General features: G+C 37.6%; 1 protein-coding gene across 3 annotated transcripts in view; it reads left to right on the forward strand.

Annotated features, from left to right (window-relative positions):
* SLC12A1 (solute carrier family 12 member 1) overlaps positions 1 to 27,853 on the forward strand; it is a 95,025-nt gene that overhangs the window by 55,460 nt on the left and 11,712 nt on the right. For all 3 annotated transcript variants that reach the window (XM_058428022.1, XM_032176190.2, XM_032176191.2), the window contains exons 17-23: positions 2,639 to 2,779; positions 4,713 to 4,819; positions 9,795 to 9,877; positions 20,174 to 20,317; positions 23,507 to 23,638; positions 23,869 to 23,980; positions 27,226 to 27,312. In XM_058428022.1, the coding sequence (XP_058284005.1) occupies positions 2,639 to 2,779; positions 4,713 to 4,819; positions 9,795 to 9,877; positions 20,174 to 20,317; positions 23,507 to 23,638; positions 23,869 to 23,980; positions 27,226 to 27,312 (806 nt within the window). The remainder of the gene's footprint in view (positions 1 to 2,638; positions 2,780 to 4,712; positions 4,820 to 9,794; positions 9,878 to 20,173; positions 20,318 to 23,506; positions 23,639 to 23,868; positions 23,981 to 27,225; positions 27,313 to 27,853) is intronic.

The raw sequence follows: 27,853 nt of genomic DNA on the forward strand, positions 1-27,853 counted from the left end.
AATATATACAAGATTTTTAAAGCTTCTTTGTTTGAATCCTGAATTAATTTATGTACTCATATTTTGGATCCCAACTAAAGCTAATCTCTATAATATTATAATGGGGTAGTAAAATTCATTTTTGTAACTATGACATATCTGAATGTTGAATAATTGTATTCCAGTATGTCTTTTCTCTTCGTTAGTTTGCTTTATTCTTACTACATTTGTATTGCAGCCTTCCTGGCTTCGCATTAATAAGTGTGCTACAATGATGTTATAATCGTTTTTAGCAAAGAGAGATTCTGCATGAAACATTTTTATGACTTCTCAATATGGCAAGTTTAGGCATTAAAGTAAATCTCTCTGTCACAATTAATGTTTAATCTGGATTTTTATAATACTAACAGACATACATTAGACTGTATTTATTTAAATAAATGCCATTCTCCCCAGGGGTTCACAGTCACTGTGGTACAACTCACTACACTGATGGTTCAAAGCCTTTCCTGTTTGTTATTCTTCTATCTAACGGCTGTTACCACTGAACTTCCTTGAATAAAATATTCTTTCTTTTTTTTTGCAGTTGATGAAGTTTAGAATGCTCAAAGAAGGACTAGTGATTCAAAATGCATTGACAGTCTGGAAACCTGAGCTAAACTGATCCATAATGGCATACCTTTACTTAGACTAGATCATCTAGTTTAGTAACTACCCTCCCAATCTCTCTACCTTTTCTATCTTCATGGAAGTTTCTTGTTTTTAAATTTTCCTTTAATGGGAAGTCAACCAAACTGTTTTGAAAAGTTGGCAAGTTCTAGAAAATATGCTGGAAAAAATAAGAATATAAAGAGTCTGATCCAATTTAAATAGAATATTAAAATGGAAGTGACCCCAGATATTGAATGTTGTGTAATAGAAATATATTATGTACCATATATGTAATTTAAAATTTTCTAGTAGCAAATTAAAAAGGAAAAAGGAAATAGGTAATTTTTAATAATATTGTATTTAACCCAATGTGTCCAAAATATTATAATTTCAATACAGAATCAATATAGAAACATTAATGAGATATTTTACATTCTTTTTTGTACTGAGACTTTGAAATCTGGGGTGTAGTTTATGCGTCCAGCATATCTCAGTGTGAACCGGCCACATTTCAAATGCTCAATAGCAGCATGGACATACAGGCTATCATATTGGGCAGCGATGACCTAGGCAATTGCCTGAGTTTTATCAATGTAGAACATATCTCAAGAGAGGACAAATGGCAGACCCAGGGTGTCAGCCAGTCAGTGCCAGATCTCAATCCAACATTTTGACTCACAGTTCAGTGTTCCTGCAAGCACAGTGGTAAAATCAGATCTGGGGCTTTGATGACACTGCACTAGGTACTTTATTATTACTACTTAAAGCAATCTTGCAGGAGCAAGAGTTTATCCTTATTTTCAGAATAAGATATAAAAGCTCAGAGATAAGGAATTACCTCCTCAGGCTTAGATCTGAGACCAGTTTTGTCTGACCGCAAAGCCTGGGCTTTTTCGTTTTTTCTTTTTCATGCATCCCAATGTCCTTTCTCTCCAATCTCAGACCCTTTAAGACTGTGACTCCAAGTGTGGTCTGTCTAAGGAGCAGCAGCATCTGTTGCCTCCAGGAGTCTGTTAGAAATGCAAAATCTTGAGCCCTGCTTCAATGCCCACAAGGCTACATTTTATCAGGATCCCAAGTGATTCACGTAAAATCTAAACCATCTCAACAAAATACAAATCTCTCTATAAATTAAAAGAATTTCCTGGGAAAATGGATTTGTACCCTGTCAGACATATGGCAGATAATCAGAAATAACTTTTGGATTGAATTGCAACATGAGAAGAAAAGAACTAGCTTGGACTTTTAAGGAAGGAGAAATAAAAATATAATTTTTCATTAAAAATGGGTTTCCAGAACTAAATCTTGAAATTATAAAATGCCTTATCAACCATCACAACACCTGTCTTCCTCCTCTTAATCTCTTCCACTCTTCTTAGGTCATAGGTATGTAAACTTTTGTTCCCACCAAATTCATTGAATGACAAGGAAATGTTAATGTATTTGAATGGAATTGTGGCAACATTACACAGGGAAAAGTGGTAAAAGGGTATTTTTGCCACACAAAAAAGCAAGGCATCAGCCAAATAGAATTGACAAGATGTGCAGTTCATGGCAGGATTTGCAGGTCACCATGTTCTACCTCCCATGGAGCTCTGTCCATTTCCTGAAATTAAGCTCCAGCTGAGATTTCTCTGGTGTTCCTGAAAGTGGCTCTCACTAATGAGTCAAAGGTTGATTGTGTATTTATCCTGAGCCTCTTCAATCACATTTTCAGTATTTTCCTTGTGTCATGATGCCCTCAGCTCTTCCTTTCATTCAATGTCAGGCAGTAAATTAAGCAGATGTTAATCAGTCTAGATGTTTTGGGTAGAAAATGAATGGTGTGAATAGCACAGGTCATCTCCAAAAGGCTGAATCTGCGGAACCCTGTTCAGTGAGGTGTTTTTCCCTCTTTCCCATTTCTTAACTCAATAGGGCATTGCTGGCTACTTTTGTCCTTTAGAAAACAACAGCAATGTGATGTATAATAGCAGGGTTCTAACCAGTATTTCATTGTGTCACACAGGGACTGCGCAAACTGTGTGTTAAGGAGATGAACAGTGGCATGGCAAAAAAACAGGCCTGGCTTATAAAGAACAAAATCAAGGCTTTTTATGCTGCAGTGGCGGCAGACTGTTTCAGGGATGGTGTCCGAAGTCTTCTCCAGGTAAGGCTGCATTGAGGGAATGAGCACAGAGGCAAAAGACAATTAGTACTCCATGTTAATAAGGCTCCCAAAGTGAACGGCTGTAGTTAGGCAGCCCACCATCGGAGAGCAGTGCAGATGGTTAAGGAATTCTTTTGAATTCCTGGGTATAGGCAAAGCTAGAACAAAAGCAGAGAACTTCTATTACAATGAACTATGAACGATACACTGGAAATGGAAAATGAGGTTGCCTTTGGACACCAGCATACATTCTGCCCCTGTACTTATTGAAATGCAAATTTGTTCTGGTGGTTGACGACATTCAGGATCCTATTGAAACTTCAAACTATTTTTATATCTCATACTGCATATAGCAACGCTCAAGTCAGGCATTCTTTTCCTTTTTTCTTTTGCAAATGGTGTTAGGGCAGCTGCTAGACCAACTAAATTAATGCATGGTGATCTGGGCATAAAATCTCCCTATCCTCCTGAATTATTTCCAGAATGTTGAATAAAATGTAATAATCTCTACAGCTCAACCTTAAATCCCACAGTTCTCCCATCTTTTCTCCCTTATTTTTTTCCTTTTTCCTTCCTTTATCTCTGCTATAGTAAGTACATAAAATCTTTCCCTAGTTCTGATCTTCATAATTTAGAGTGACAGAGAATCCTTAAAACAATCCAAGAGACCCTCAGAAATTGTAGAGCTTGGCTTTCTGAGCATTCTGGGTTTAATATGGTTGAAAACCCTAATTATATATATATGAAATGGTGCATTTGGCTTTCAGAGTTCCCATATCTCAGAGCGTCAGAAGTCAGAACTGCATCCAGGTAACTCAGATGTGCATGCAGGCAGGAAAGAGAAAACATTGGTTAAGCTTAATTGGTAATATTTTGGAGCTTAAGAGTATTTGATGCAATCCTGTGTCTAATTTCCCTTAAGAACACTTGTGAAGTAGCTGCACATACAGAGAAACCATTTCTGCAAAACCTATTACCCACAATGAGCCTCTTTTCATCTGTTATTAATTTGCTAAACCATGGAAATAGGTGTTACTGCAAGATGCTGACTTTTCTTTCAGTACCAAGTTCGTTTTCAATAGCTCTTTGGTTATAAAATTATCATGGAAGATTTATAAAATAAAATTTTCAACTAGGAATGGGAATATGGACATAAAATAAGAGCAGGGAAAGAAAAGACACAAGTATGAAAAAGAATTATTAGAATCCAGAAGAAATGGTAGAAAATTTGAACATGCATACATTCATAAGAATTTCTTCACATAAAAAGTGAAGTACAGGGGAGCCATGGCAAAAGGACAAGACATAGCACTATGCAATTCATAGGTGCTTAGTAATATTGTTGAATTAAATTTGATTGACTGGAAGCTGTATGCTGTCATCTAACGAAGGGAAACAACACTTCCGATATGGAAGATGGCTATTAATGACACTGTCATATAAAAGAATTAGGTTTTGGAAACATAATTCAGTCACTCTTCAATAAATAACATAAGTAGAGATTTCAGTGATCCTTGTACATAAGAATTTTCCAAACATGGATTTTATTGCTAATGACATTATGGATATAACAGGTGGAAATGAGCTTTGAACCACTAAGTTACAACATGCATACCAACAGTTAAGCTGACCCTCACTTGATTTTAAATTATTGAACCATTTTAATGAGTGTATCAGAAGAAATGCAAATGACTGCTAATTTAGAAAAGCCACATTTCTGTCATCTAAAATCCATTTTTAGCTGAGATGATTTAGAATTAATCTTTCTATTTTAGGCTTGGGTACGGGCATGAAGGACATGCACTAAAATGTAATCTAATCTTTAGAATCTTCAGAACATTACTTCAGTGCTCCTTTAGACATTATTTTTCATTTGTGCTGGTAGTTTCCCAGTACGGTAAGGATTGCCCACGTTTTTATGTCCTCTGTTTAGGCCTCAGGCTTAGGAAGAATGAAACCAAACACTCTGGTGATTGGATATAAGAGAAACTGGAGGAAAGCTCCCTTGACAGAGATTGAGAACTACGTGGGAATCATACAGTAAGTGATGGCTTTCAAGACGTGTTCTTGTTTATAAAGCACTAAGCAGGGCAGTACCTAACTTGTGCTGCACATAACACAGTTGTGTCAGATTAAATTGCCTGAGAAGAGCACATTCCCCTGGTACTCTGACTTCTTTCCCAAGGTGAAAAAAACACCACCAATAATACAGTTTGAGGGAATCAGAGTGTCAGAGAAGGCAGGGTGAGAGAAACACCAGTGTCAGAGAAAAAAGTAAATGTTTAGAGTTACAACCTTAAAATCTATTTACAAGATTAAAAGCAAAGCACAGCTAAGCAAGGAGAAATTTTTCTTTCAAAACACCTGGAATCTTAGGTTGGCTGGTGTCTCCAATTCAGTCATTCTCTTCTTCTGAGCCTCTGACAATTCGTTCACTATCCCAGAGCCCTATATCTCCCTCTGCTAACAGGCTCCCATATGCCAGGTGCTTCTGCTACAAGGTGGAGCATCACTGGCTTGTGCACAGAATGTGAGTTCCCGGTCGTACATAACCTCTAATAGCTAAATATTTGAGGAGGCTTAGGAGATAAGCAATAATGACAGATCTTAAAGGACTAGCAGGCCGCAGGCTAATGTCTTTAACATGAATTATCTCATTTAATTCTCAGAAGATTTCGAAGGAAGTACTATTATTTTTTCCCATTCTATAAGTGGAGACAAAGACATTAAAAATTAAGTAGCATGCTGAAAAATCTCAGGATTTAGTGACAGAGCTGGAATTCCAACCCAGAACTATCCAAATTCAAAGTTGAAACTCATGACTATAACGCTATGCTTTCTCTATATATTATATACTCCAAAACAAGTATTATATATTTTATACTATATATATTATATATTACATGCCCCAAAGTATTTTATATATATATTATATACTCCAAGTATTATATTTTATATTATATACTCCAAGTATATATATTTTATATATATACACATACACACAATTTTGGAGTATATAATATATACTTATGTGTGTATGTGTGTGTATATATATATATATATATATATACACACACACACACTTTTGGAGTATATAATATATATATATACACACACACAGTTTTGGAGTATATAATATATACTATATATAAAATATATAGTATATAATATATAATACTTAGAGTATATATATAATATATCATATATATACACACACACATAGTACTTGGGGTATATAATATGTAATATTTGGAGTATACATATATACTCCAAGTATTACCTGGCTTGGTTTCTTCCTTTGAATAAGAGAAAACAAATTCTACACATACAGAGAGAAACATACAGAGAGAAACATTGTAGAAAGTTGAGCCTTTCAACCAGGCATGGCGGCTCACGCCTGTAATCCCAGCATTTTGGTAGGCTGAGGCGGGTGGATCACCTGAGGTCAGGAGTTCCAGACCAGCCTGGCCAACATGGTGACACCCCGTCTCTACTAAAAATACAAAAATTAGCTGGGCATGGTGGTGGGCACCTACTCGGGAGGCTGAGGCAGGAGAATTACTTGAACCTGGGAGGTGGAGGTTGCAGTGGACCGAGATTGCCCCACTGCACTCCAGCCTGGGCAACAAGATTAAAACTCCATCTCAAAAAAAAAAAAGAAAAGAAAAAAGAAAGTTGAGCATTTTTTCTAGGCTTGAAAATACTTAATCAGACTCCAGAGGGGCAATGTTAGCTATGCCCAAAAGCCATCTTTTGTGTCAACATCTCTGGAAATGGAAGGTTTCCTGTGTCTGGGATCTGGCTGCACTTTGCTTTCAGACCACAGGGTACATGACATGCCCTGAGAGATACAGCTGCACTTCAAAGTTCATCCTATCCAAGGAAAACAAGTATATGCTTAGCACTTCTTAAAGCAGGCTATTTCTTCTACCCCTTGTTATTATAATAATAACATTTATCATTATATTGAGCAGATTTATGCAACAAATTAACAAAAGCATTCTTAGTTCTATTGAAAGGAAGCATAAGAAAATAACTTATCTTCCGAAAGTACAGGAATTACTGAACAAACAGAAATTCACTCAACAGTCTTTCTAATGTGAGGAACCTATATATTAAGTGCATTGTGTTTCCCAAACATATAAAGCCTGGGTGCCACGTGCTGTCATCTGGCTCCTGCTGGTGTTATAAGTTCAGTAAGTTAAGGCTAAACCAGGTGATCGTGATCAGAATTTTACCAGGCTCAGCAAACAGTATTTTGATGTATTTAGAATCCTAGTCAGTTGGTGATCAGACATTCTTGGAAATTGACCAGATCTGTCCTCTGTTACCCAGATTCTTTAGTAAAATTTCATCTTCACCTTCGGGAACAAAAGGGATGGCAGGGGGGAAAAGAGCAAATAGGAAGTAATGTGTAAATCTTCAATGAAATAGTCCATTATTTGATACAGAATTACCTCGGACTGTCTTCCAACCTCCCTACCATCCCAAACAGTCTAGAAATCCAAAGGGAGCAAAATAATCAAACCCAGTAATACTGAACCAAGGAGGCCTCTGGCTTTTACGACAAATTAATAATAGATCTCCTTGGTAATAAAGTTCAATATTAGGGTGACCCAGATTTGTACTAGTATAAAACCTAGCTGGATTGGTAAAGTTAAATGACTTTTCTAGCACAGCAATGGGGCTAATAATGACAATCATGTATCCATATTACATTTCCCTTTCCAATTTTTGTGGCTTTATGACTTCAATCCCAGTATTATTGTTAACACAGGGATATTATTATAAGACTATAGTATTTTACCCTTTTTCTTTGAATAAAAGATTTTAAATGTCTGTAATATTCTTAAGTATGGTTTAGTTTTTTGTTTGTTTGTTTTTTAAGACAGAGTCTCGCTTTGTTGCCCAGGCTGAAGTGTAGTGGTGCAATCTTGGCTTACTGCAACCTCCAGCTACCAGGTTCAAGCGACTCTCCTGTCTCAGCCTACCAAGTAACCAGGACTACAGGTGCACACCACCATGCCCAGCTAATTTTTATATTTTTTAGTAGAGATGGGGTTTCACCATGTTGGCCAGGTTAGTCTTGAACTCCTGACCTCAGATGATCCACTGCCTTGGCCTCCTAGAGTGTTTGGATTACAGACATGAGCCATCTTGCCAAGTATGGTTTAATTTTAATTAGAATTTGTATATATTAGTTTTCAATGGCTGCTATAACAAATTACCTCAAATTTAGTGGCTTAAAACAATACTTTAGGCTGGGTGCAGTGGCTCACGCCTATAATCCCAGCACTTTGGGAGGCCAAGGTGGGCAGATCACTTGAGGTCACGAGTTTAAGACAAACCTGGTCAACATGATGAAACCTGACCTCTACTAAAAATACAAAAATTAGCCAGGCATGGTGGTGCACGCCTGTAATTCCAGCTACTCAGCAGGTTGAGGCAGAATTGCTTGAACCTGGGAGACAGAGGTTGAAGTGGGCCAATATCACACCACTGCGCTCCAGCCTGGGTGGCAGAGCCAGACTCTGTCAAAACAAACAAACAAACAAACAAAAAACCCACACTTGATTATCTAACAGTTCTGTTGATTAGTCTGGCACGTGTGGACCAGGCTGTATTCCCTTCCGGAGGCTCTAGGATAAATTTCTGACCTTGCCTTTTCCAGCTTCCAGAAGCTCCCCTCATGTGGGTGTGGCTCAGGAATGCCTTCCTCAATCTTCAAAGCCAGTGATGGCTGGTCAAGTTCCTCTCACACCACATTACTATGACCTCCTTTTATGCCTCCTAATTTCACTTTTAAGTACCCTTGTGATTACTCTTGTCCCATCCAGGTAATCTAGGATAATCTCCCCATCCCAAAGTCCTTAACCTGATCACATCTGCCAAGTCCCTTTGGCCATGTAAGGAAGTACATTCACAGGTTCCAAGAATTAGGATACTTTGAGGGTGCATTATTCTACCTAACATAGAATCCAAATTTTTTCGTGGAGCACATTGTCTACTTTTTACAATAGAGGACAATCAGAAACAAGATTTTTTTATGAGGAATTTACTTTGTGACAACTTGTGCCAGAATGGACCTATTCTGTTAAGTAAAGATTATTTATGGTTTGGATTTTGAGTGGATATTCATATTGCACCAAACTTAATGTATACCAAATGAAAATTCAGATTTACCTAGGCCATTGGAAACTGTTTGCATATGGTGGGACAATTGTTTCTGGGGTAGGATGACCTAATGGCAAGAAGTCGTTAAGTTTTAGATCCATAGAAGTATAAACAAAGGATCTCCCAATGAAAAAAATTTAAATGACTCAAAGTATTAATTGACTTGCTTCCATATTTAGCACCAGAGAAAACATTTATCTCTTAAACTTTAATCTCTTCAAACAGAGATAAAAGAAAGACAGCCTTTATTTCTCTTCTACGTAATCTAATTTCTTTGGGTTGAATACAGAGAAAACACAAGAGCCAGTACGTAGGGTTGCCATGAAAAAGCATTGCTCCAAATGACCAGTTTAGAGTCAATTCTGAAAATTCTTTAGAGGAACTGGAGACATTTCTAACCATGAACTGGATGTCAGAAATGTTACAGGAGTCCTTCTGGGAGGCGGCCCCGTTGGGGGTGGTGGCTAATCATTTCAAAGAGTCTTTGCAGTCTGTAAACTCTCTGTTCTAAATATACCAGTGATTGTTTTGCTCACTGTATAAAAGATTCGATTATTTTTAAAAGATGCAACAAGCTCTTAATCAAAATTCTTGATTTATAGTATTATTTGAACAAATTAGCTAGAGTGGATAATTTAGTTACCTCTACCCAAAATATACTTTAAAAAGGCATAGGGGAAGAACAAACAAACAAACAAATGCATCAGCTCTTGTCTATATTCTAAGGTGGATTTTAATAGTTTCATTATCTCAAAATCCTAGAAGCAAGTGTAATACTAGTCCAAAGCTTGAGGATTAAAAGAGCCATTTAAAACGCTGACTGCTTTGCTTCCTCTTTCAGTGATGCATTTGATTTTGAGATTGGCGTGGTTATAGTCAGAATCAGCCAAGGATTTGACATCTCTCAGGTTCTTCAGGTGCAAGGTATGTACTTTCTTTATTCAACCAGCAAGTATTTATTGGGCACCTACTTTGTGCCTGACATTGTTTTAGGATACAGCAGGGCACAATATAGACAAAACTCCTTGACAGTGGAGCTTACATTCTAGTGCTACTCGTAGTGCATATAGTTCCCCCAGTATTTTCTCCAATGCTAACACAAGTAGCCTTTGCCCTGCTAACCAGAAATATAGAGGAATTCAAGGTAGTCATCAATTATTTTTCTTATCACAAAACCACAAAGCCAGCATCAAGGAAAATAAACACCTTTGGTAAAATAACCTGCCAAATTAATTTCTGCAAGATGTTTCAGAAAATGAAGATAAATTCTTTCCTCAGAAAAACACGTATTTTGCTTTTGAGAGTCTATGAACTGGTTTGCAGCTAACATGGAAATGAGCCTGAATGTATCATGCTGTGAATTACTAATCTAAGTCAGAGGCAGAAACACTAATTCACATGAGTGACTCTTTGTTTTCTCCCTGTAGAGAATTTGGTATACTTGCTTAGTCTTAGAATTTAAACATACTCTCTTGTGTATGAAATAAAGAACATATTGATATACTTACTGAAAAATCAGCACAAGACAGGAATTCATGACTTACCTCTTCCGCTGAGCTTCATGACAGAGTCCACTTACAACACAACATTAAGAAAAAATGATGCTTTTCTGGTGCCTGTTATGTACCAGGCATAATGTAGGTGCAAGTGGTGCTGGGTAGACTAAGATTAATAAATTCTGTCAGTGCCCTCAAGAGACACACAGCCTAGTAAGGGAAGTAGATCAATTATTAGCATTATAATAGGTATAAATAAGGAATTATGGGAAAGAAAGAAGGGGCACCTAACTCACTCCAAAAAGGCTTTCTAGAGAAAATTACCTTTGATTTGAGATGCACTGGATGAGTAGGAGTTAACCAGACAAAGTTGAGGGAGAGAAAAGTAAGGAGACAGTTTGGAGAATGCATTCCTGACAAAGAGGAAAGCGTTTGTAAAGGTGAGGACACGAGAATAGAGAGGAATAGAATATGTAGACAACCAAAAGTAGATTCATGTTACTGAAGTGAAAAGTAGGAAGCTGACAATAGTAAAATATGAGGCTGCCACTATAAGGAGGATCTAGACTGTAAAAGCCTCATTTGCCATATTAAAAAGATGGATCACATTCTGTAGATAATAAGGAACCATCAGAGAGATTCAAGTGAGGGAATAATGTGGTCCAACTTAGGTTTTAGATCTCATGCTCTTTCGGTTATACGGGGCATGGACTCAGGACTAGAATGGAAATAAACAAATCAAAGAGTTCTACAATAATCAAAGAAGACAAGGTGACAGCTTGAACTAGGGCAGCCTCAGTAGGGATGGAGGGGAAAGAACAGAATTGAAAAGTATTTCGCAGGTATGAAGAGCAGCGTTTGGGAGTTGATTGAATGTGTGGGATATGGGAAAGGGAGGAGTAAAGAAAAACTCCTTGGCTGACTAGATGAGCCAATGGAAATGGGAAATGCAAGAGGAAGTATAGGTTTAATGAGAGGATGCCTGGCTCGATTTCAAACAATCTCCTGTGGGAAATCCTATGGGAAACGTCTAATAGACAGTTAGACAGTCCTCATCATAAAAGAGAAATATGAGCTGAAAATACAGATTTAGGAGATGTTATGGGCTGAACTGTGTCTCCCCCCACCAAATTCATATGTTGAAGTGCTAACCTCCAGGACCTCGGAATGTGACTGTATTTGGAGACAGGGTCTTTAATGAGGTAATTAAGGTAAAATTAGGTTATTTGGGTGGGCCCTAATCCAAAATTACTGGTGTCCTTATAAGAAGAGATTAGGATACAGACTGAGGGGTGATCATGTGAAGACATGGTGAGAAGGCAGCTATCTTCAAGCCAAGGAATGAGGCCTCAGAATAAAATCAATCCTGCCGATGCCTTGACCTTGGACTTCCGGCCTCCAGAATTGTGAGAAAATAAATTTATATTGCTTATGACACCCTGTCTGTGGCACTTGTTATGGCAGCCTGGGCGGACTAATACAGGAGACATCATGGCTAATGTGGATTGAAACCATCACCTTAGAAAATAGAACTCAAAGAGTGTGTGTAGCCAAGGACTCCAAAGTGTAGGAAAAAAGCCCCAAAGAATAGAAGGAGAGGTCAGAAAGGTGAAGAAACCAGAAGTCTGGGGTCAGGTAAACCATGGGAGTACAGTGTTCAAAATGGGGAGAATAATCAACATTGCCAAATGCAGCAGAAATGTACAGTAAGATCATGAATCAAATGGAATTGGCATGACACAGGTAATCTTAGTGAGAGCAATTTCTGTAAAGCAGGGTTATCAGAATCAAGATTGCAGTGGGTTGAGGAGAGACTATGAGATGAACAAGCAGAGAATATGGATGTAGCCAACCCTTCTGAGAAGCTTGGATGGTAACAAGAGGAACGAGATTGAGCAGGCTTCCTGTGGGGAACCTATAGACCTCTGGGAGATCAAATCATGTTTCCAGACTGAGGAAATGGCACAAGAGAGTGGAAAAATTGAAGATGTAGGCAAAGAAAGGGGTGAACCATGGAGTAAGATCCAGGAGGAACAGAAAATTGAGGGAAAGGCATGAATGGAAGAGTTGGCCTGAAACATAAAAAAAACAAAAAACAAAAAACAAAAAAAAAAAACACTTCATCTAAAATTGGAGCAAAGGAGGTGAGGACTGATGATGGGATATGTGGATTTGTGAGGGTAGAGTGGTAAATTGAAGAAGATGATGCACAATAGTCTCAATTCTTTCTGTTAAGTTGGAGCAATGGTTTACTTCTAAAAGCAAGAGAGGAATAGTTTAACTGAGAATGAGAAGAAACTAGTAAGCATTTTAAAAGTCACGATGGAGAATGAAAAAGATCAGCAAGAACTGATCAGTGTACAACAGTGAAAACCCAGTTGTGGTCGTCCAGTTTTCTCTGGCAGCATGAAGTCTCCAAGGTACAGGGGCAGCATCAGGGTATTTCTGAGTAGGTTCAGCAGAAAGAAAAAAGAATTCTTAAGGGCTACTGCCTGATCGATTCATATTCTATTTGCTGGTTCATGATTGTCTCCATCAAAACAGGAAATAATATGAGTGGATTAGGTGAATTTTCTGATGCAACCATTCTGGTATGTTGTAGGAGAAGAGGAGGACGAAGAAAAAAAACTAGAGATCAAGTGTTTCTATAAGATAGAGAGCTATCTGATTATGTATACTCTATGATAATGAAAAACATTAAAAAATAAAACTGTGAGGAGAGTGCATCCTATGCAAAATTGTAGCACAAAAGGTTATCTCTTGGTGCCTTTAGCCTTCCTTTTTATGCCCCTTTTCTTCTTTACGGACATTTTAAATCTCCAGATCAGAAATACTAACTCCCACTCAGTGAATATTCACTAATAATGTATATTCCCTCCTAGTAGAACTTAATACTTTAGTAGCAACAATAGTTAAAATATTTGAGCACTTATTATGTGCCATCTATTATGCTTCATGTTCACACATAACATTTATCATCCCAGCTACCCTATGAGGAGAGTATTATCATTGTCCCCATTTTACAGCTGGTAAAACGGGGGCTTACCGAAGATTCACAAGGCTAGTCACTGGTAGAGCTGAGATTCAAACCTATATCTGTTTGAAGCCCCTATTTTGTCTTTGAAAAAGAAGAGCTAGAGAGGATGGTGACATATAGTGAGAGGCAATGGTGAAATCTGAGCTCTGGAAATGAGGCAAAGCTCTTTCTATGTGTTCCTTAAGACACCCAACAAGGGGGCTGCCTGTCTATGGTAAGATAGACCTGACTTTGAGGGCAATTACAAGAACTTAATATTAAGAGAACTGTTCTGTTGCGAACTTCCTAGGTTTTACTTTTTTTTTCCTGGCTTTTGTGCTATAATGTTTTCCATCTAAAAATGAGAATGCAAAATATAACTTGTATTTAGATTACACATTTGCTTTGTGTGTTATGTTGATCTCTTCAAGCTGAAAGATGTGATGTAGCTGAAAAGCATTGCTCCCACCCCTCATTGTTCCATCTGCCAAGATGCACCATCAATTTACTTCTATAAAGCAATACAGCAACCAAGTTTTGCAGTATTTCTCAAAGAATCCTGGCAGTGAACTGCATCCCCTCTTAAGTTCCCAAGGGTTGTATCCCATTTAAATAAACTTTGATGTTTGAAATATTTCTGCTTCTTAGTCAAGAAAGGGAAAATACAACTGGATGCTAATAAAATAATTACAAGTACCAACTATCTAGGGTAAACAAAGAAAAATAATGTCACACAAATACATGAAGAATATGCAGAAAAACAACATAATGATAGAAATTAACTTTCTGCCACATTTCCATGCATTGTTTTGAGGTTTATGTAATTTATGACACAAACCTCTTATTAGATTTTGAATTGGAAGGAATAAACTTGCATTTCATTATATTATGCTGTAATTCAGGGCCTAATAAGGGCCTAATAAATCTTAAGTATTGCATTTTACTATGTTAATGATTATCATCATAGCTTTTCCAACACAGGCACCACAGTGTCATCACAGATTATAATTTAAAGGAAATATTAGCAATTCAGAGTGCCCATATACTGTAGTTAATAAAGCAGTGAATAGAAATCAGCTTTATAGATAATTTACCAGCTAATGACAATTATTTTTATATTGTATCACAGGCTTATGTGAGGAGAATAACTTTTAATATAAATAAGATCGATGCTCATAACATTGTAACTTGTATACTGCAGCAACTCATCCAATACTGATGACTGATAGTTTCTCAATAAATTATTGCCTGACAACACACACAAAAAAAAACCATGATATTTCATACTGCTCACTTCCCAGGGGTATTTAGCAAGTTTTCCAACTACAACAAGGAGTCCAAATCGTACTGGTAAGAAATAAAGTGATGGAACATGATTTGCAATATATTGTGCTCAAGTATTCCATGTAAGTACAGCATGATTTGTGACCATCTCAGAGCATGGGGATGCTGCTGTGTCTGATCGAGTGGCTTCGCAAAATAAAGACAGATGGCAGTGTAGTAAATAATCACTTGATTAGAAGGCAACCACTGCAGGATTGCTTCCTGCCTTCAATTCAACTAGACTTCACCTGGGGTACAGCACATTGATTCATATGAGCATTTACAGCTTTGAGTTGATTGACCAAGGAAAGAATTATAACTTAATAATTAATAAAGAAAAAGGATGCTGTAAAATGGGAAGGGATTCCATTCCCCAGTGGGTTTCCCTGCTCTCCCTTCTGGTGTCAGATAATTAACGACTCTCTATCCTTAAGATTCAAAGCAGATTGTAATTTGTAAACCTCTGCCTATTTCTAAAAGGCATCTTAAAAAAAAAAAAAAACTGGGGACATAATATTTGAAGCAATCTTGACAAGTAAATTGAGTTTCAAAAAATAGTCACTCCAACTGGGTACCATATAATCAATTTATAAAGCACTTGAAAATACAGTAACTACTATTCAGAGTACTTTTGGCATTTACATAACGGTATGGCTCAAGAGTCACTCTTAGTTATTACTATGAAAACTGTTTGGGATGTGGATGACAAAATTGATTAGAAATCTACCCTTAACTGAGAGAATCTATAGGTCTAAGCTTTTGCTTCCACCATTATAACTTCAGGTTGAGGTTATAAACATCTTGAAAAGACAGAAGGGCAGGCGTGCTCTCTATATCTCTATCTCTATTTCTATATCTCGATCTCTATCTATCTATATCTATCTCTATCTCTCAGTAGCAATGTGGCCTTATAAACTAAGACATACTACAGAATTATCTAATGTATTCAAGTTCCCAGTGGTTACCATTACAGGATTTCCAGGTGGTGGTCTTTTCCAGGGAAAAGTCCCCTCTCCTTCCCCACTTGCCTCTCATGCTTCCATTTCCCAGGCTCTTATCTCACTGGTCCCACCTTCTGTCCTCTATCTGCCCCTTTTTTATATAACTTTGTATATAGTATTAACTGCACTTCTTTCAAACATTGTCTTTTGTACTTACCACACACGCACACACACACACTTCTCACACCCCCATTCTTCACAACTCTGCACTTATTTTTCTTCTTTTATAAAGACAGTACTTTCAAAACTATTGAACTGAATTGAACAGCATTGATCTGTTCTTTATTTCAACCTTCAATTCTTGAGTGCCTGTTGGTGCAAACATGGTTCCAGGTAATAAACGGGAGGGTGGCACCATGAAGAACATGGGAGGGATAACATGAGGTCCAAGCATAGGAGTTGGAATAGACAGACCTGCATTTGGATCCCAACTTTGACATCGTTTGTCTGTGTGGTGTTGGTCAAGTTACCCATCCTCTCTGTGTTTCACTTTTTGCATTTTCCAACGGGAATAATTATAGTACCTACGTCACAGATTTGTTGTTTTGGATTAAAGAATTTGGTCGCTGCAAAGTGTTTGGCATTGTACTTGGCATACAGTAAACTCTCAATAAATGCTGTGATGAAAAATGGAGTAAGTTCTGCCCTCCAGGAGTCTGGAGTCCATTGTGAATAAGATAGACATCCGAGTCACACAGTTATAGTAGTTAGTGGAATAAAGGTTTAAGCAAGGTATTACGGAAATACAGAGGAGATTGATTCTGACTGAGAAATTTGGGGATGGTTTTTGAAAACATGCAGACTGGGTATTCCTTCAACAGGCAGCTATTGTGATCAAGGCATATCACTGAAGGAGAAGGGAGAAGAGGGATAGACACTAGAATTGGGAGCAGAAAACTTGAGTCACTAGCTGTGCTACCTTGGACAAATCACTTGAACTTTCTGAGCCCAAGTTTCCTTTTTGGTAAAATGGGGAGAATAATACCAGCTCTGCATGCATCCCAGTATTGGTATCAAATGAGATACTATGTAGAAAGGGCTTTGTAATTTCTGAAAATTAAAAATGTAGTCATGATGGTGGTGATGATAGAATAAATAATTTTTATTGTCAGGCTAGTGGAAATCAACTTATATCCATTCGTTCATACTCTCTTGGCTGGCTCCCGTTGTGGCTAATGGTATGCCTTTGCAAGCCATCTGGCCAGTATTTCTGTTGACAAAAATGTTTACACAAAGTCTACTCTTAATTTCCCTGCATGCAAACAGAGGCAAGCAGTACACCAGATAGATCATTCAGAAGAACAGATAATCAAAACATCACTTCTGTTTAGTGTTGAAATGCGAAAAGGAAGGAGTGCACAGAAGGAGGCCTTAGATCACCCACCAAGTGAATAATTAAGAATTAACTTGAATAAGAACTTGCAAAAATCACTATGCAAATGGGAATCACACCATGGTATGGATCTGAAAATCCAAGATGGCAAAGCAAGCTGATTTTAGCCTTTAGAATAAATACTCTCTGTAATCTTCTGTCTCTATCATCTTTGAGGAAACTGCTACATCTAAAGCATTCGAGCAAAATTTGGTTTTGTCTCTCAGGCCTGCAATTTTGCAGCTTGCTCTGTTCTGGATGGGCTGTGCACATACCTTCAAGCAATTGTTGGAATCGCTCCCAGTTCACTCAGCCCGCTGACTCCATTACAAGAGAGGATTTATCTTTCTTTCCCTCTTTGTCCAAACTAGAGGACAAAGAGCATGGCAACCAGTGGCTAATCATAGAGCCCACTGGAGCCTGCCCAAAAAAAGAAAAGAGAAGAATCCCCTCCCAGGGCAGCCCTTACAGTTGCCACATCAGAGGAATGCAAAGAGCAGGTTACCCCATAAGTGGCCCCTGCAATACCCCAGAAGACAAAATAACAGCTAGGATGCTGTCATCCAGGACAGTGACAACAAAGTCTGGGTACCAGTGCTGCTGCTCTAGTGCAGCCTTCCATATAGAACCATATCTTTAGGGTCCTCCTTTTAAAATGACATGTTCGATGGGCCATCATTTTGGGGGATTAACTTAGCCCATTACACCATGTGCCTGAGAGTGTTTAGGTTCATCTGATGATAAAGCGTAGGAAGGTAATAAAACAACTCTGAAATAATAATCATAAGCCACAGGAGGAGGGTCTTCATGGTGGGAAGCATATGCAGATCGCTTTGCATATGAACCCTGTAACTTGCTGGGTGATATCAGGCAAGTCACTTAGCCTATTAGTTTCTTCATCTACAAAATGAAGATGATAATAGTAGTAACTATCTCAGAGTTGTTTAGAAAGGAATAAAATGCAACACAGTCCCTGGCACCCAAAGGGTGTGCAATAAATAGCAACTGCTAAAATAACTCCCAGGCATCTCAAAATATTCAATTTGTTTTGCATGACTAGGCCCATTTCCAAAAGTTGCATAAATATACTGCCTACAGAATGCAGTTCTTGCTCCGTTCTTTAAGGACCTCCAAAACACTGTGCAGAAACTTTGTTTATTCTTTTTGCAAAGCTTGGGGGGTGGGAAAAGGAAAGGGTTACAGTTTTCCATTTCACAGACGGGAAATCTGATTACTTGCCTAATATCACATAAAGCCAGCTGCAGAGCTGTAACCGGTCGTGACCCCCCAGTGCAATGCAGCTTGTCTTCACCTTTCAAAAGTCAGGGGTAAGCAACTTCTGTCTCAGCTTTAATACCATCAGTCTAATTTCTCAGATTTTCTATAGCTGCTGATCTTGAGAACCTTTGAAGCTTTGGGGAAATCACATGGGTGATTTGACCTTAAATCTCATGCCACTAGCAAAAGATTAATTGCTAAGACCTGGAAAGGGGCCAGACAATTCTGTGTAGCTGAATAGCAGCATCGTCTAGGGATGTGACTGTCCTGACAGATTTAGGTAGTACATAATTGATAAATCTAGAGTTTGTATAGCTTCGCTTCACAGATAGATAAGGCAATGGGCTCCAAGGGTTGACATTTACAGAAGCTCTCCCAGTGTTTTGTAACACTGAATCTAGGTTTTCTATCCTCTTCCTCTGAGCATTGCTCATTTTCTAAGGCTCTGTTCTCAGCAGGCAATAAGATGAGGGCATCTAACAAGAGTGCCACCTCACCCAGTGTAAGCAAGAAGCAAGAAGCCTCCTAAGTGTAGCACTGTCATATGACTGCTTTGAAAGTCTTATTTACCCTGATCCAGTGCAGGGTGAGGTCAAAGAGAGATCCAGCACATTACATAGCAGCTAGGAAATTTTCGTCACAATCAGAATCCAAAAAAGATAAAAGGCAGCCAGATACAACATCAAAGCTTGGATAGTGTGTCTAAACCGTGGGCAGGAAATTTTGCACTGCTTGACCCCTGTTCCAGACTAAAACATGTCACAAGACCCCTTTTAGCAATTTGAACTCTGACAAGCACCCAGAAACCTCAGCTTTTATTTCTTTGACTTTGGTCACCCACTCCACAAAGTATTTTGCTTATTGAAAGGAATTGGTGGTGGATATTTTCCATTGTAGTTTGTATCCAGAGCCTATAGAGTTTATTGTTAAGATTTTGTTATCTTTTCTTAATTCTTGCTGTCTAGTTTTATGTTTCAATTCATGAAGCATTGTTGTGTGGCTGATATATAGCCAGTGTACTTCCGTAATTTTGTCACTTACAGTTGTAAAACATCTGACCCACTAGCTTAGGTCAGTAAATCAGTGGCTTACAGTGTGAAAGATTTTCTGTTTGTTTTTGCACGGTAGTGAATAAGGATGACATTAAATAGCCTCTCTTGTTCTCACAAATAAAAATGCAATAACTTCATGTATCATAACACATAGAGCTATTTTTCTAAGCTAGTTGTGACAACTTTCTGAATACAATTTCCTAAGATACATTACTTTTTCTCTTTTCTTTTGGAGACAGGATCTCACTCTATTGCCCAGGCTGCAGTGCAGTGGCATGACCATGACTCACTGCAGCCTCTACCTCCCAGGGTCAGGTGATCCTCTCACCTCGGCCTCCCAAGTAGCTGGCACTACACACCACACCCAGCTAATTTTTGTATCGTTCATAGGGATGGAGTTTCACCATGTTGCCCAGGCTGGTTTCAAACTCCTGGGCTCAAACGATACACCCATCTTGGCTTCCCAAAGTGCTGAGATTACAGGCATGAGCTACCTCACCCAACCAAAATATATTATTTTTATTAAAAGATAATATATAAAAATCACTTAGAAAAAAATTATACTATGTATAAACAATTATTTTATCACATACATACCATTTTAAATATTAAAAGTTTGTAAGATTGTTTCTAGAAACTTTGTAGTTCTGAGTTAAGTAGGTGATTTGTCTTCTTTCATCAGAGGAATTAGAGAGATTAGAACAGGAGAGACTAGCATTGGAAGCGACTATCAAAGACAATGAGTGTGAAGAGGAAAGTGGAGGCATCCGAGGCTTGTTTAAAAAAGCTGGCAAGTTGAACATTACCAAGACAACGCCTAAAAAAGGTAAGAACTTTTTAAAATTTGCAACAAAGTTTACAAGATGAGTCACTATTTGAGCATCTATGAAGAGTCCGAAGTCAGCATCTAAGATGTTGGGGGCATTGAATGTGGGTAGGAACTGAAAGGTTTCTCTCCAGAAGGTAGTATGGATAAACGGTAGCAGCTATTGTCATTTATCAACCTCATTAAGTACTTTGTACCATCTTACTGTCAAAAATTATTTTTTAAAAGTAATATTTGGTTTGGAAGTCAAATAGTGCTTAAGCAGATTTCATGCCATAAAACATAAGTTTCTCAGTTAAGATGGAAAGGGGATAGAAATTTAAGAGCCAATACCCAAACTGTCTTATCCACATACACCCTTACCTTTCAGACATTTCAGGGAACTGAAATATGACTAGTACATGCAAATACGGTATCCAGCTGGAACACTGATTTCAAAAAAAGCATCTTTATCACAAACCAGAATGCAGGACTTAGAACTTTATTGGTACTCACTACCTGTAGATTTCATCTAAATGGTACACTTATATGTGAACTTATGGTATGCAGTCCTGGGACAGAGGATCAGAGGTTGGGAGAGCTTGTTACACATTTTTTAAACAGATGATTCAAACGTTTGGTTTTTTGAAAATTACTTTCCGAAACGCTATGGGTTTGAGTTTAATGAGGTCCACAGTGACCTCTGCTGGTCAAAAATCAAAATGTTACCAGGCATTTATTTATGCACGAATGTCCTGTAGTTACTGAAGTCATACACTGGTGTGAGGCCAGGAAAAGATGGTTTCTCTGGGAGGGTCTCCAAGTCAAACAGCAGGATCCAAGTGGAGACTTAGCAGGCTTCTGGTCTAGATTGACCAGGGCCAACCCTTTAAAGAGGCTCTTCGACAAGGCCATCTCCTACCCTGTAAATCGTTTGTCTGTTTGCTTCCCTACTATAACCCAAGGATGAAATTTCACCTGTAATATAAGAGTTTTATATATATCCACAGAGATTGATGGGAAATCCAGATATTGCCCCACTTCAAACACTCTGGCTACTGTCGAGTTCCTGGGATGCCCCATGGGCCGTGGCCTACTCCTTACAGTCCACCTTAAAACGACATAAATGATGTGCTTGAATTCAAGTTGAAGCTACATCAGGACTTTTAGGGTGAAAATATTTAAATAAGACTGTTCTGGATGCTAACTACTATCTTCTTTTCTAATTATTTGGTTTAACTGTGAAAAAAGTTAACAATCCATTAAATCTGCTCTATTAAGTGGTACAGTCTGGAAAATAATGGAAAATTCCAAAGTCATAGCCCAATAATGTGCTCTAACGAGAGAGGGAAGCATTAATGTCCTTATTATGACAGCAGGACTTGTTATTTATTCTGGAAGCTTATTTCTGCATCACAATACTTGTTTTGGCAAAAATATACTCTTCCAAAAGTCAACATGTCAAATTGTTCAGAAAAGAAAAGTAATAATGTTATATACTGTTTTAACACCTAGAAGTTTAAACACAGCTCTAAAGTGGGCCCATTCACTACTCTGGGCTTCCATTGGTTGTCAACTCTTTTGAGTTCTAGACCAGAACCAATCCTGCCCCCAGGTACCTGAGTGTGAACAGGAGGCCTCTGGCTGCTTTGACTTGTCTGTAAGTGAGGGCAGAGCTTGGTCCATTTTGTAAATAAATTTTTCTCCCTCATCGGTCCCAGGGATGTAAAAACAATATCAGATCATTGCTTCAGAACTGACAGACCCTAAACACAGAAACAGCAAAAGATAAAACAAAGCATCTTCAGAACCTCTTAGATCAGAGAGGAAGCCCTGAAGAAGCTGTCAGCCCTCCTCTAAGCACCAGGCTGACACCACCTCTCTGAAACAGAGCAATAAAGTCACGACTTTCAAAGACACAGATATGAGAAATGCTACATACACTGTGACAAATAAACTCCTCTTGGCAAACAGGAACAGGGCCAGTTCCAACACTGGCCAAGTTCCCTGGTACACTTTCACTGTATCCAAGTTAGGGTAGAAATCGCATTTTAAAAAATTTTAGGCCGGGCGCGGTGGCTCAAGCCCTTTGGGAGGCCGAGGTGGGCGGATCATGAGGTCAGGAGTTCAAGACCATCCTGGCCAACATAGTGAAACCCTGTCTCTACTAAAAATACAAAAAAATTAGCAGGGCGTGGTGGCGGGCGCCTGTAGTCCCAGCTACTCGGGAGGCTGAGGCAGGAGAATGGCATGAACCAGGGAGGCAGAACTTGCAGTGAGCCGAGATGGTGCCACTGCACTCCAGCCTGGGGGACAGAGCCAGACTCTGTCTCAAAAAAAAAAAAAAAAAAAAAAAAAAAAACTACTCGGGAGGCTGAGGCAGGAGAATGGCATCAACCCGGGAGGCAGGACCTGCAGCGAGCCTGGATCACACTATTCCACAACAGCAAAAAAAAAAAATTTTAACTATTTTATATGCACCCTCAATTATAACTCAAGTAAAGATGTTTTGTATTTCCATATTTTCTAAGCTTTTTTTTCATCTAATTCACAAAGATTCAAATAGCTCAAATGGTTTTACTTTAGCTTCGCAAGATTCCTTGAAAAGAAAGCAGAGGAGTAAGCCAGGCCGACTAAGGGACTAAAAAGTCATAGAGTTCAAGATGCACACAGTCCCTGGCAAATTTTATAAACCAGACCTGAATGGAACTTAAATCAAAATAGTGCTTCATGAATCAATTCCCTAATGAAAGGATATTTCTGATTCTATAGCTTATTTCTAGAAAACCACTTACCACATGTTAAGTAAATGCAAAAATATTAATATCATTAAGGTGATTTATATCTGAGATTTCGGGTAATGGGAATATTCTGGCTAGTAGCATTGTTGCATGCCTAAATAATAACTCCACTCTGAGACAGATTACTAAAGGTCTGAAAAAATCCACTGTCTTTTAATAAAAACTATAATTATAAAGCTGTTTTACTTATTGACTGTCAATATTTTATTTAACTATTGAAGGTGGTCTAAATTATTCTGGGATTGGACTTTTATCTCTGCCTTTTGAAGAATAGAGTCGCTATTTATTTTAGGTATAATAAACACGAATCTGTGACCTTTTCTCTATTTTCATCACTAGATTGATTGGGAAGTTATTGTGTTTCTGCCCTCAAAAGCAAACAGATGCATCAATTCCTCTTTCGTTTCAGATGGTAGCATTAACACAATCCAGTCGATGCATGTGGGAGAGTTCAACCAGAAACTGGTGGAAGCCAGCACTCAATTTAAAAAGAAACAAGAAAAAGGCACAATTGATGTTTGGTGGTTGTTTGATGATGGAGGTAAAAACTTTCAGAAAATACACTAGGGACAAGAATTTCTATTTTGATAAACTTAAACTGCATGAGAAGGTATATGGGAACAATACTGGTTAAAGAATAACATTTCTGTGTTCTCCAAAGATTGTAACTTAATTAAGAGCTACCAATGTGGGAATGAATAAAGATACAAAGCTATTTATTTCCTCCCATTTAGATATACTCATTGTGTCATAATTTATTCTTTATTCCAGGGTTAACACTTCTTATCCCCTATATCTTGACTCTCAGAAAAAAATGGAAAGACTGTAAATTAAGAATCTATGTGGGAGGGAAGATCAACCGCATTGAAGAAGAAAAAATTGCGTAAGTAGTTTGCCACTCACGTGTTAGGTCATTTCAGAGGTTTGTTGCTTTAATGCTTTAATTTTAATAACTTTATGTGTCTCTGAGACACAATAGACTTAAAGACAAAGCCACCAGGATAGGCCTCGTGTTTACTGGGTTCTCTGGTCAGTAAATTATTCGCATATTTTTCCTGACCGCTGTCTTCAAGCAAGTCCTCTTATCCTCTGTCACAAATGCTTTCCAAAAGGAAGGTGCCACAGAAGCCTCATCTCAAGTCTTGAGTGGGAGCTTCGTTATCTCATATAATGCTTATTTTGTTCTGACCAGTAAAGGCATCCAAGAAAAGAAGAGCCTGAAGGAAATCTGTGTCCAGTTGCTTTTTCTGTGGGAATTCAAACCTCCTAATTCATGGCAGTCACTCTTAGCACAGCATATGTAAAAGAGAACTAAATGGAGAGACTGCACCTGGGTTCTAGCCCCAGCTCTGCCATCAAGGAACTGCAGGACTTTGCAACAGTCTTCAATGCATCTGGGTCCCCAGTTTCTCCTTTGTAGTTTGAAAGAGTTTAAAGGGATGACTGTAGAGAACTCTTTTAATTAAAAAAAAAAAAAATCCCACAGTGTAAGTCTGTATCTTTCTCATTAATTTAGCCATTGAGAGTTGATGCCAGTTGTGAGAATAATAAGCATGCTGAGAACATGACACATCTAGAGGTCTCTGGTGGAAATCCAGAAAACCACCTTCAGCAGCTTAGTCCCTCAGGGCACTGAGGGACTAAGCTCTGAGCCCTTCCTGGAACCAGCACTTCCAGAAGTCACAAAATAATGACAGGCTTTATTCAGTAATTTTTAATATTTTTTTCTACCCTCTTCCCTCTTAGGATGTATTATGCTGTGAATGTGAGATATATAGAGAGATATAGAGATATAGATATAGATAGATAGATAATGTATAACTATATATAACTGTATAATGTATAACACATATACACACATAGTTATACATTGCTACACTGTTACATTCTGAGAAATGTGTCAGGCAATTTCATATTGTGCAAACATCATAGAGTGTACTTACACAAACCTAGATGGTATAGCCTACTACACACCTAGGTTATATGGTATATGCTGTTGCTCCTAGGCTATAAATCTGAACTGAATACTGTAGGCAAATGTAACACAATGGTAAATATTTGTATATCAAAACATAGAAATGGTACAGTAAAAATACAGCATAAAAGGTAAAAAATGGTCCACTTGTATTGGGCACTTACCATGAATGGAACTTGCAGGACTGGCAGTTGTTCTGGGTGAGTCAGTGAGTGGTGAGTGAATGTGAGGCCCCAGGACATGACCACACTACTGTAGATTTTATCAACACTGTATACTTGGGCTACACGAAATTTATACAAAAACATTTTTCTTCAAAGCTGGACCTGGGAATAAAAAATATTTTTTTCTTCAGTAATAAATTCCTTAGCTTAGCGTAAACATTTTTACTTTATAATTTCTAAGCTTTTGACCTTTTTGTAATAACACTGAGCTTACAACATATTGTACAGCTGTGCAAAAGTGTTTTCTTTATATCCTTATTCTATAAGCTTTTTTCTATTTTTAAAATTGTTTTCTTTTTTCTTTTTAAATATTTTTGTTAAAAACTGAAACATAAACACACACATTAGTGTCGGTCTATCCAGGGTCAGGATCATCAATATCACTGTCTGCCACCTCCACATCTTGTATCCCACTGGAAGGAATTCCAGGGCAATAACAGGCATGGAGCCGTCATCTCCTATGATAACAAAGTTTCCTCTGGAATACCTCCTAAAGAACCTGCCTGAAGCTGTTTCACAGTTCACTTTTTTTAATAAGTAGAAGGAGTACACTCTAAAATAATAATAAAAGGTATAGTACATAAACACATAACCAGTAAGAGTCATTTATTATTGTTATCAAGTATTATGTACTGTACGCAATTGTATGTGCTATATTTTTACATGACTGGCAGTGCAGTTGGTTTGTTTACACTAGCATCATCACAAACGTGTGAATAATGCATTGTGCTATGCCGTTACAACAGCTACGACATCACTAGGTGATAGGAATTTTTCAGGTCCATTATAATCTTATGGGACCACCATCGTATATGCAGTCTGTCATTAACCAGAATGTTTTTATGTGGTGTGTGACTGCATATATATTATGCACATATGCATATATGTCTTTTCAATCAAAGAAATGTGATATTTATATACTAATATTATATAGATTTAATTCTACTTAAAGAGGATCATATTAACATGGAAACTAACATAATGTCTATAATATTTTATATTTCTTAAAGCTGCCAATATTTTATTGGGACAATTAGTATAATTTGAAAATGTTTTGTGGCTTAGATGGTAGTCTGGCATCAATGTTAAATTTTCCAATTTCAAAAATTGTGCTCTCTTTATATACGAGATTGTCCTTGTTCTTAGGAACTGCTCACTAAAAAATTTAGGGGTAAAGTTACCTAATATCTGCAACTGACTTTAAAAGATTAGAGTAGATAGGTAGATAGAGATAGAAGTAAATAGATAGATAAATATAAAGAGAGAGAAACAAAATGGTTAAATCAAACGGGACAAAATATAAACAATTGGTGAATTTGGGAGTTCTTTGTATTATCTTAAAAACTTTTCTGTAACTTTGAAATTATATCAGAATTATCAGTTGCCAGGAAAAAACCATATATATATATATATATGAGGTTTTATAATATATATGATGGTTTATAATGTTATAATGTTTATATATTATATAATTTAGATATAATATATGTTTGTATATATAATTAATCATATAATTTATCATCTTATGATACATGATAACTGTTTGTCAGTAGCTTGTCAGTAACTCTATAAAAATTATCACCAATATAATAGTCCATAAGTATTAAGACTTGCTGTCTTTCAAATAATAAGAAATGTGGACAGATTTGCATTCTGTTCCCTGTGACATAAATGCAGAGTTGGATTGGCTGTTGCCAGTGTCTGCACCTACAGGAGTTTCTTTATGCCTTCAGTGAAATAGCTTGGTCCACACTTAATGCGTTCATCAAGTACTGTAATGAAAATCAAACACCAACCAAAAAGCCTCTGTCTGAAAGCTAAGCTGAAATAAGACATGATTGCTTTTGGTATCTTAACTCAAACACAAAACTCTTTGATTGAAAATAGTTAAATACGCAATGATGAAGTATTTTCCTTTTATATTTTCAGAATGGCTTCCCTTCTGAGCAAATTTAGGATAAAATTTGCAGACATCCATATCATTGGTGACATCAACATTAAGCCAAACAAAGAGAGGTATGAAATATTTAACAAGAGCCATTGATTACCCATGGTACTCTCTCATTCTCTTTTGTGCTGATTATCAAACAGTAAAAATGTTATGTATTTACTGCAGTGACTTCTTGATAGGATCTAATAAGAAGGGCCTTCAAATAATCATGACATGGAACTAACAAGTACATTCTAAAAGGAAGAAAAGCTTTTACAGTGAAGACAAGCCTGAGAGGGAGAATTGTTGAAACAGATTAGTTAGTATTTTAGAATTGCCCTTCCTGTTCTTGGTTTCTATGGTGGCAAGAGTAGCACGAAGTGCAAAGTTATACTATTCTGACCGGAGCCATCAGGGCAAGTTTTGTTATTCAGAGTTACTTGTGGGGCAGCCTGGATGGGGAGCTCTGATGGAGAAGATGTGGAAATAGCTTGTGTCTTCTTGGCACACTGACAATACCAACTCTAAAGGGCCATTTTAGCTTTTAGGCATTAAAGGCCCAACAGGGAAGGCCTATGAATTTTGGGGGGACGTCTAAAACTATTTGAAGCCTGGAAAAGAAATGTA

The sequence above is a fragment of the Hylobates moloch genome, unplaced genomic scaffold (assembly GCF_009828535.3).
Source record: "Hylobates moloch isolate HMO894 unplaced genomic scaffold, HMol_V3 SCAFFOLD_14, whole genome shotgun sequence".
In the NCBI taxonomy this organism is placed as follows: Eukaryota; Metazoa; Chordata; class Mammalia; order Primates; family Hylobatidae; genus Hylobates; species Hylobates moloch.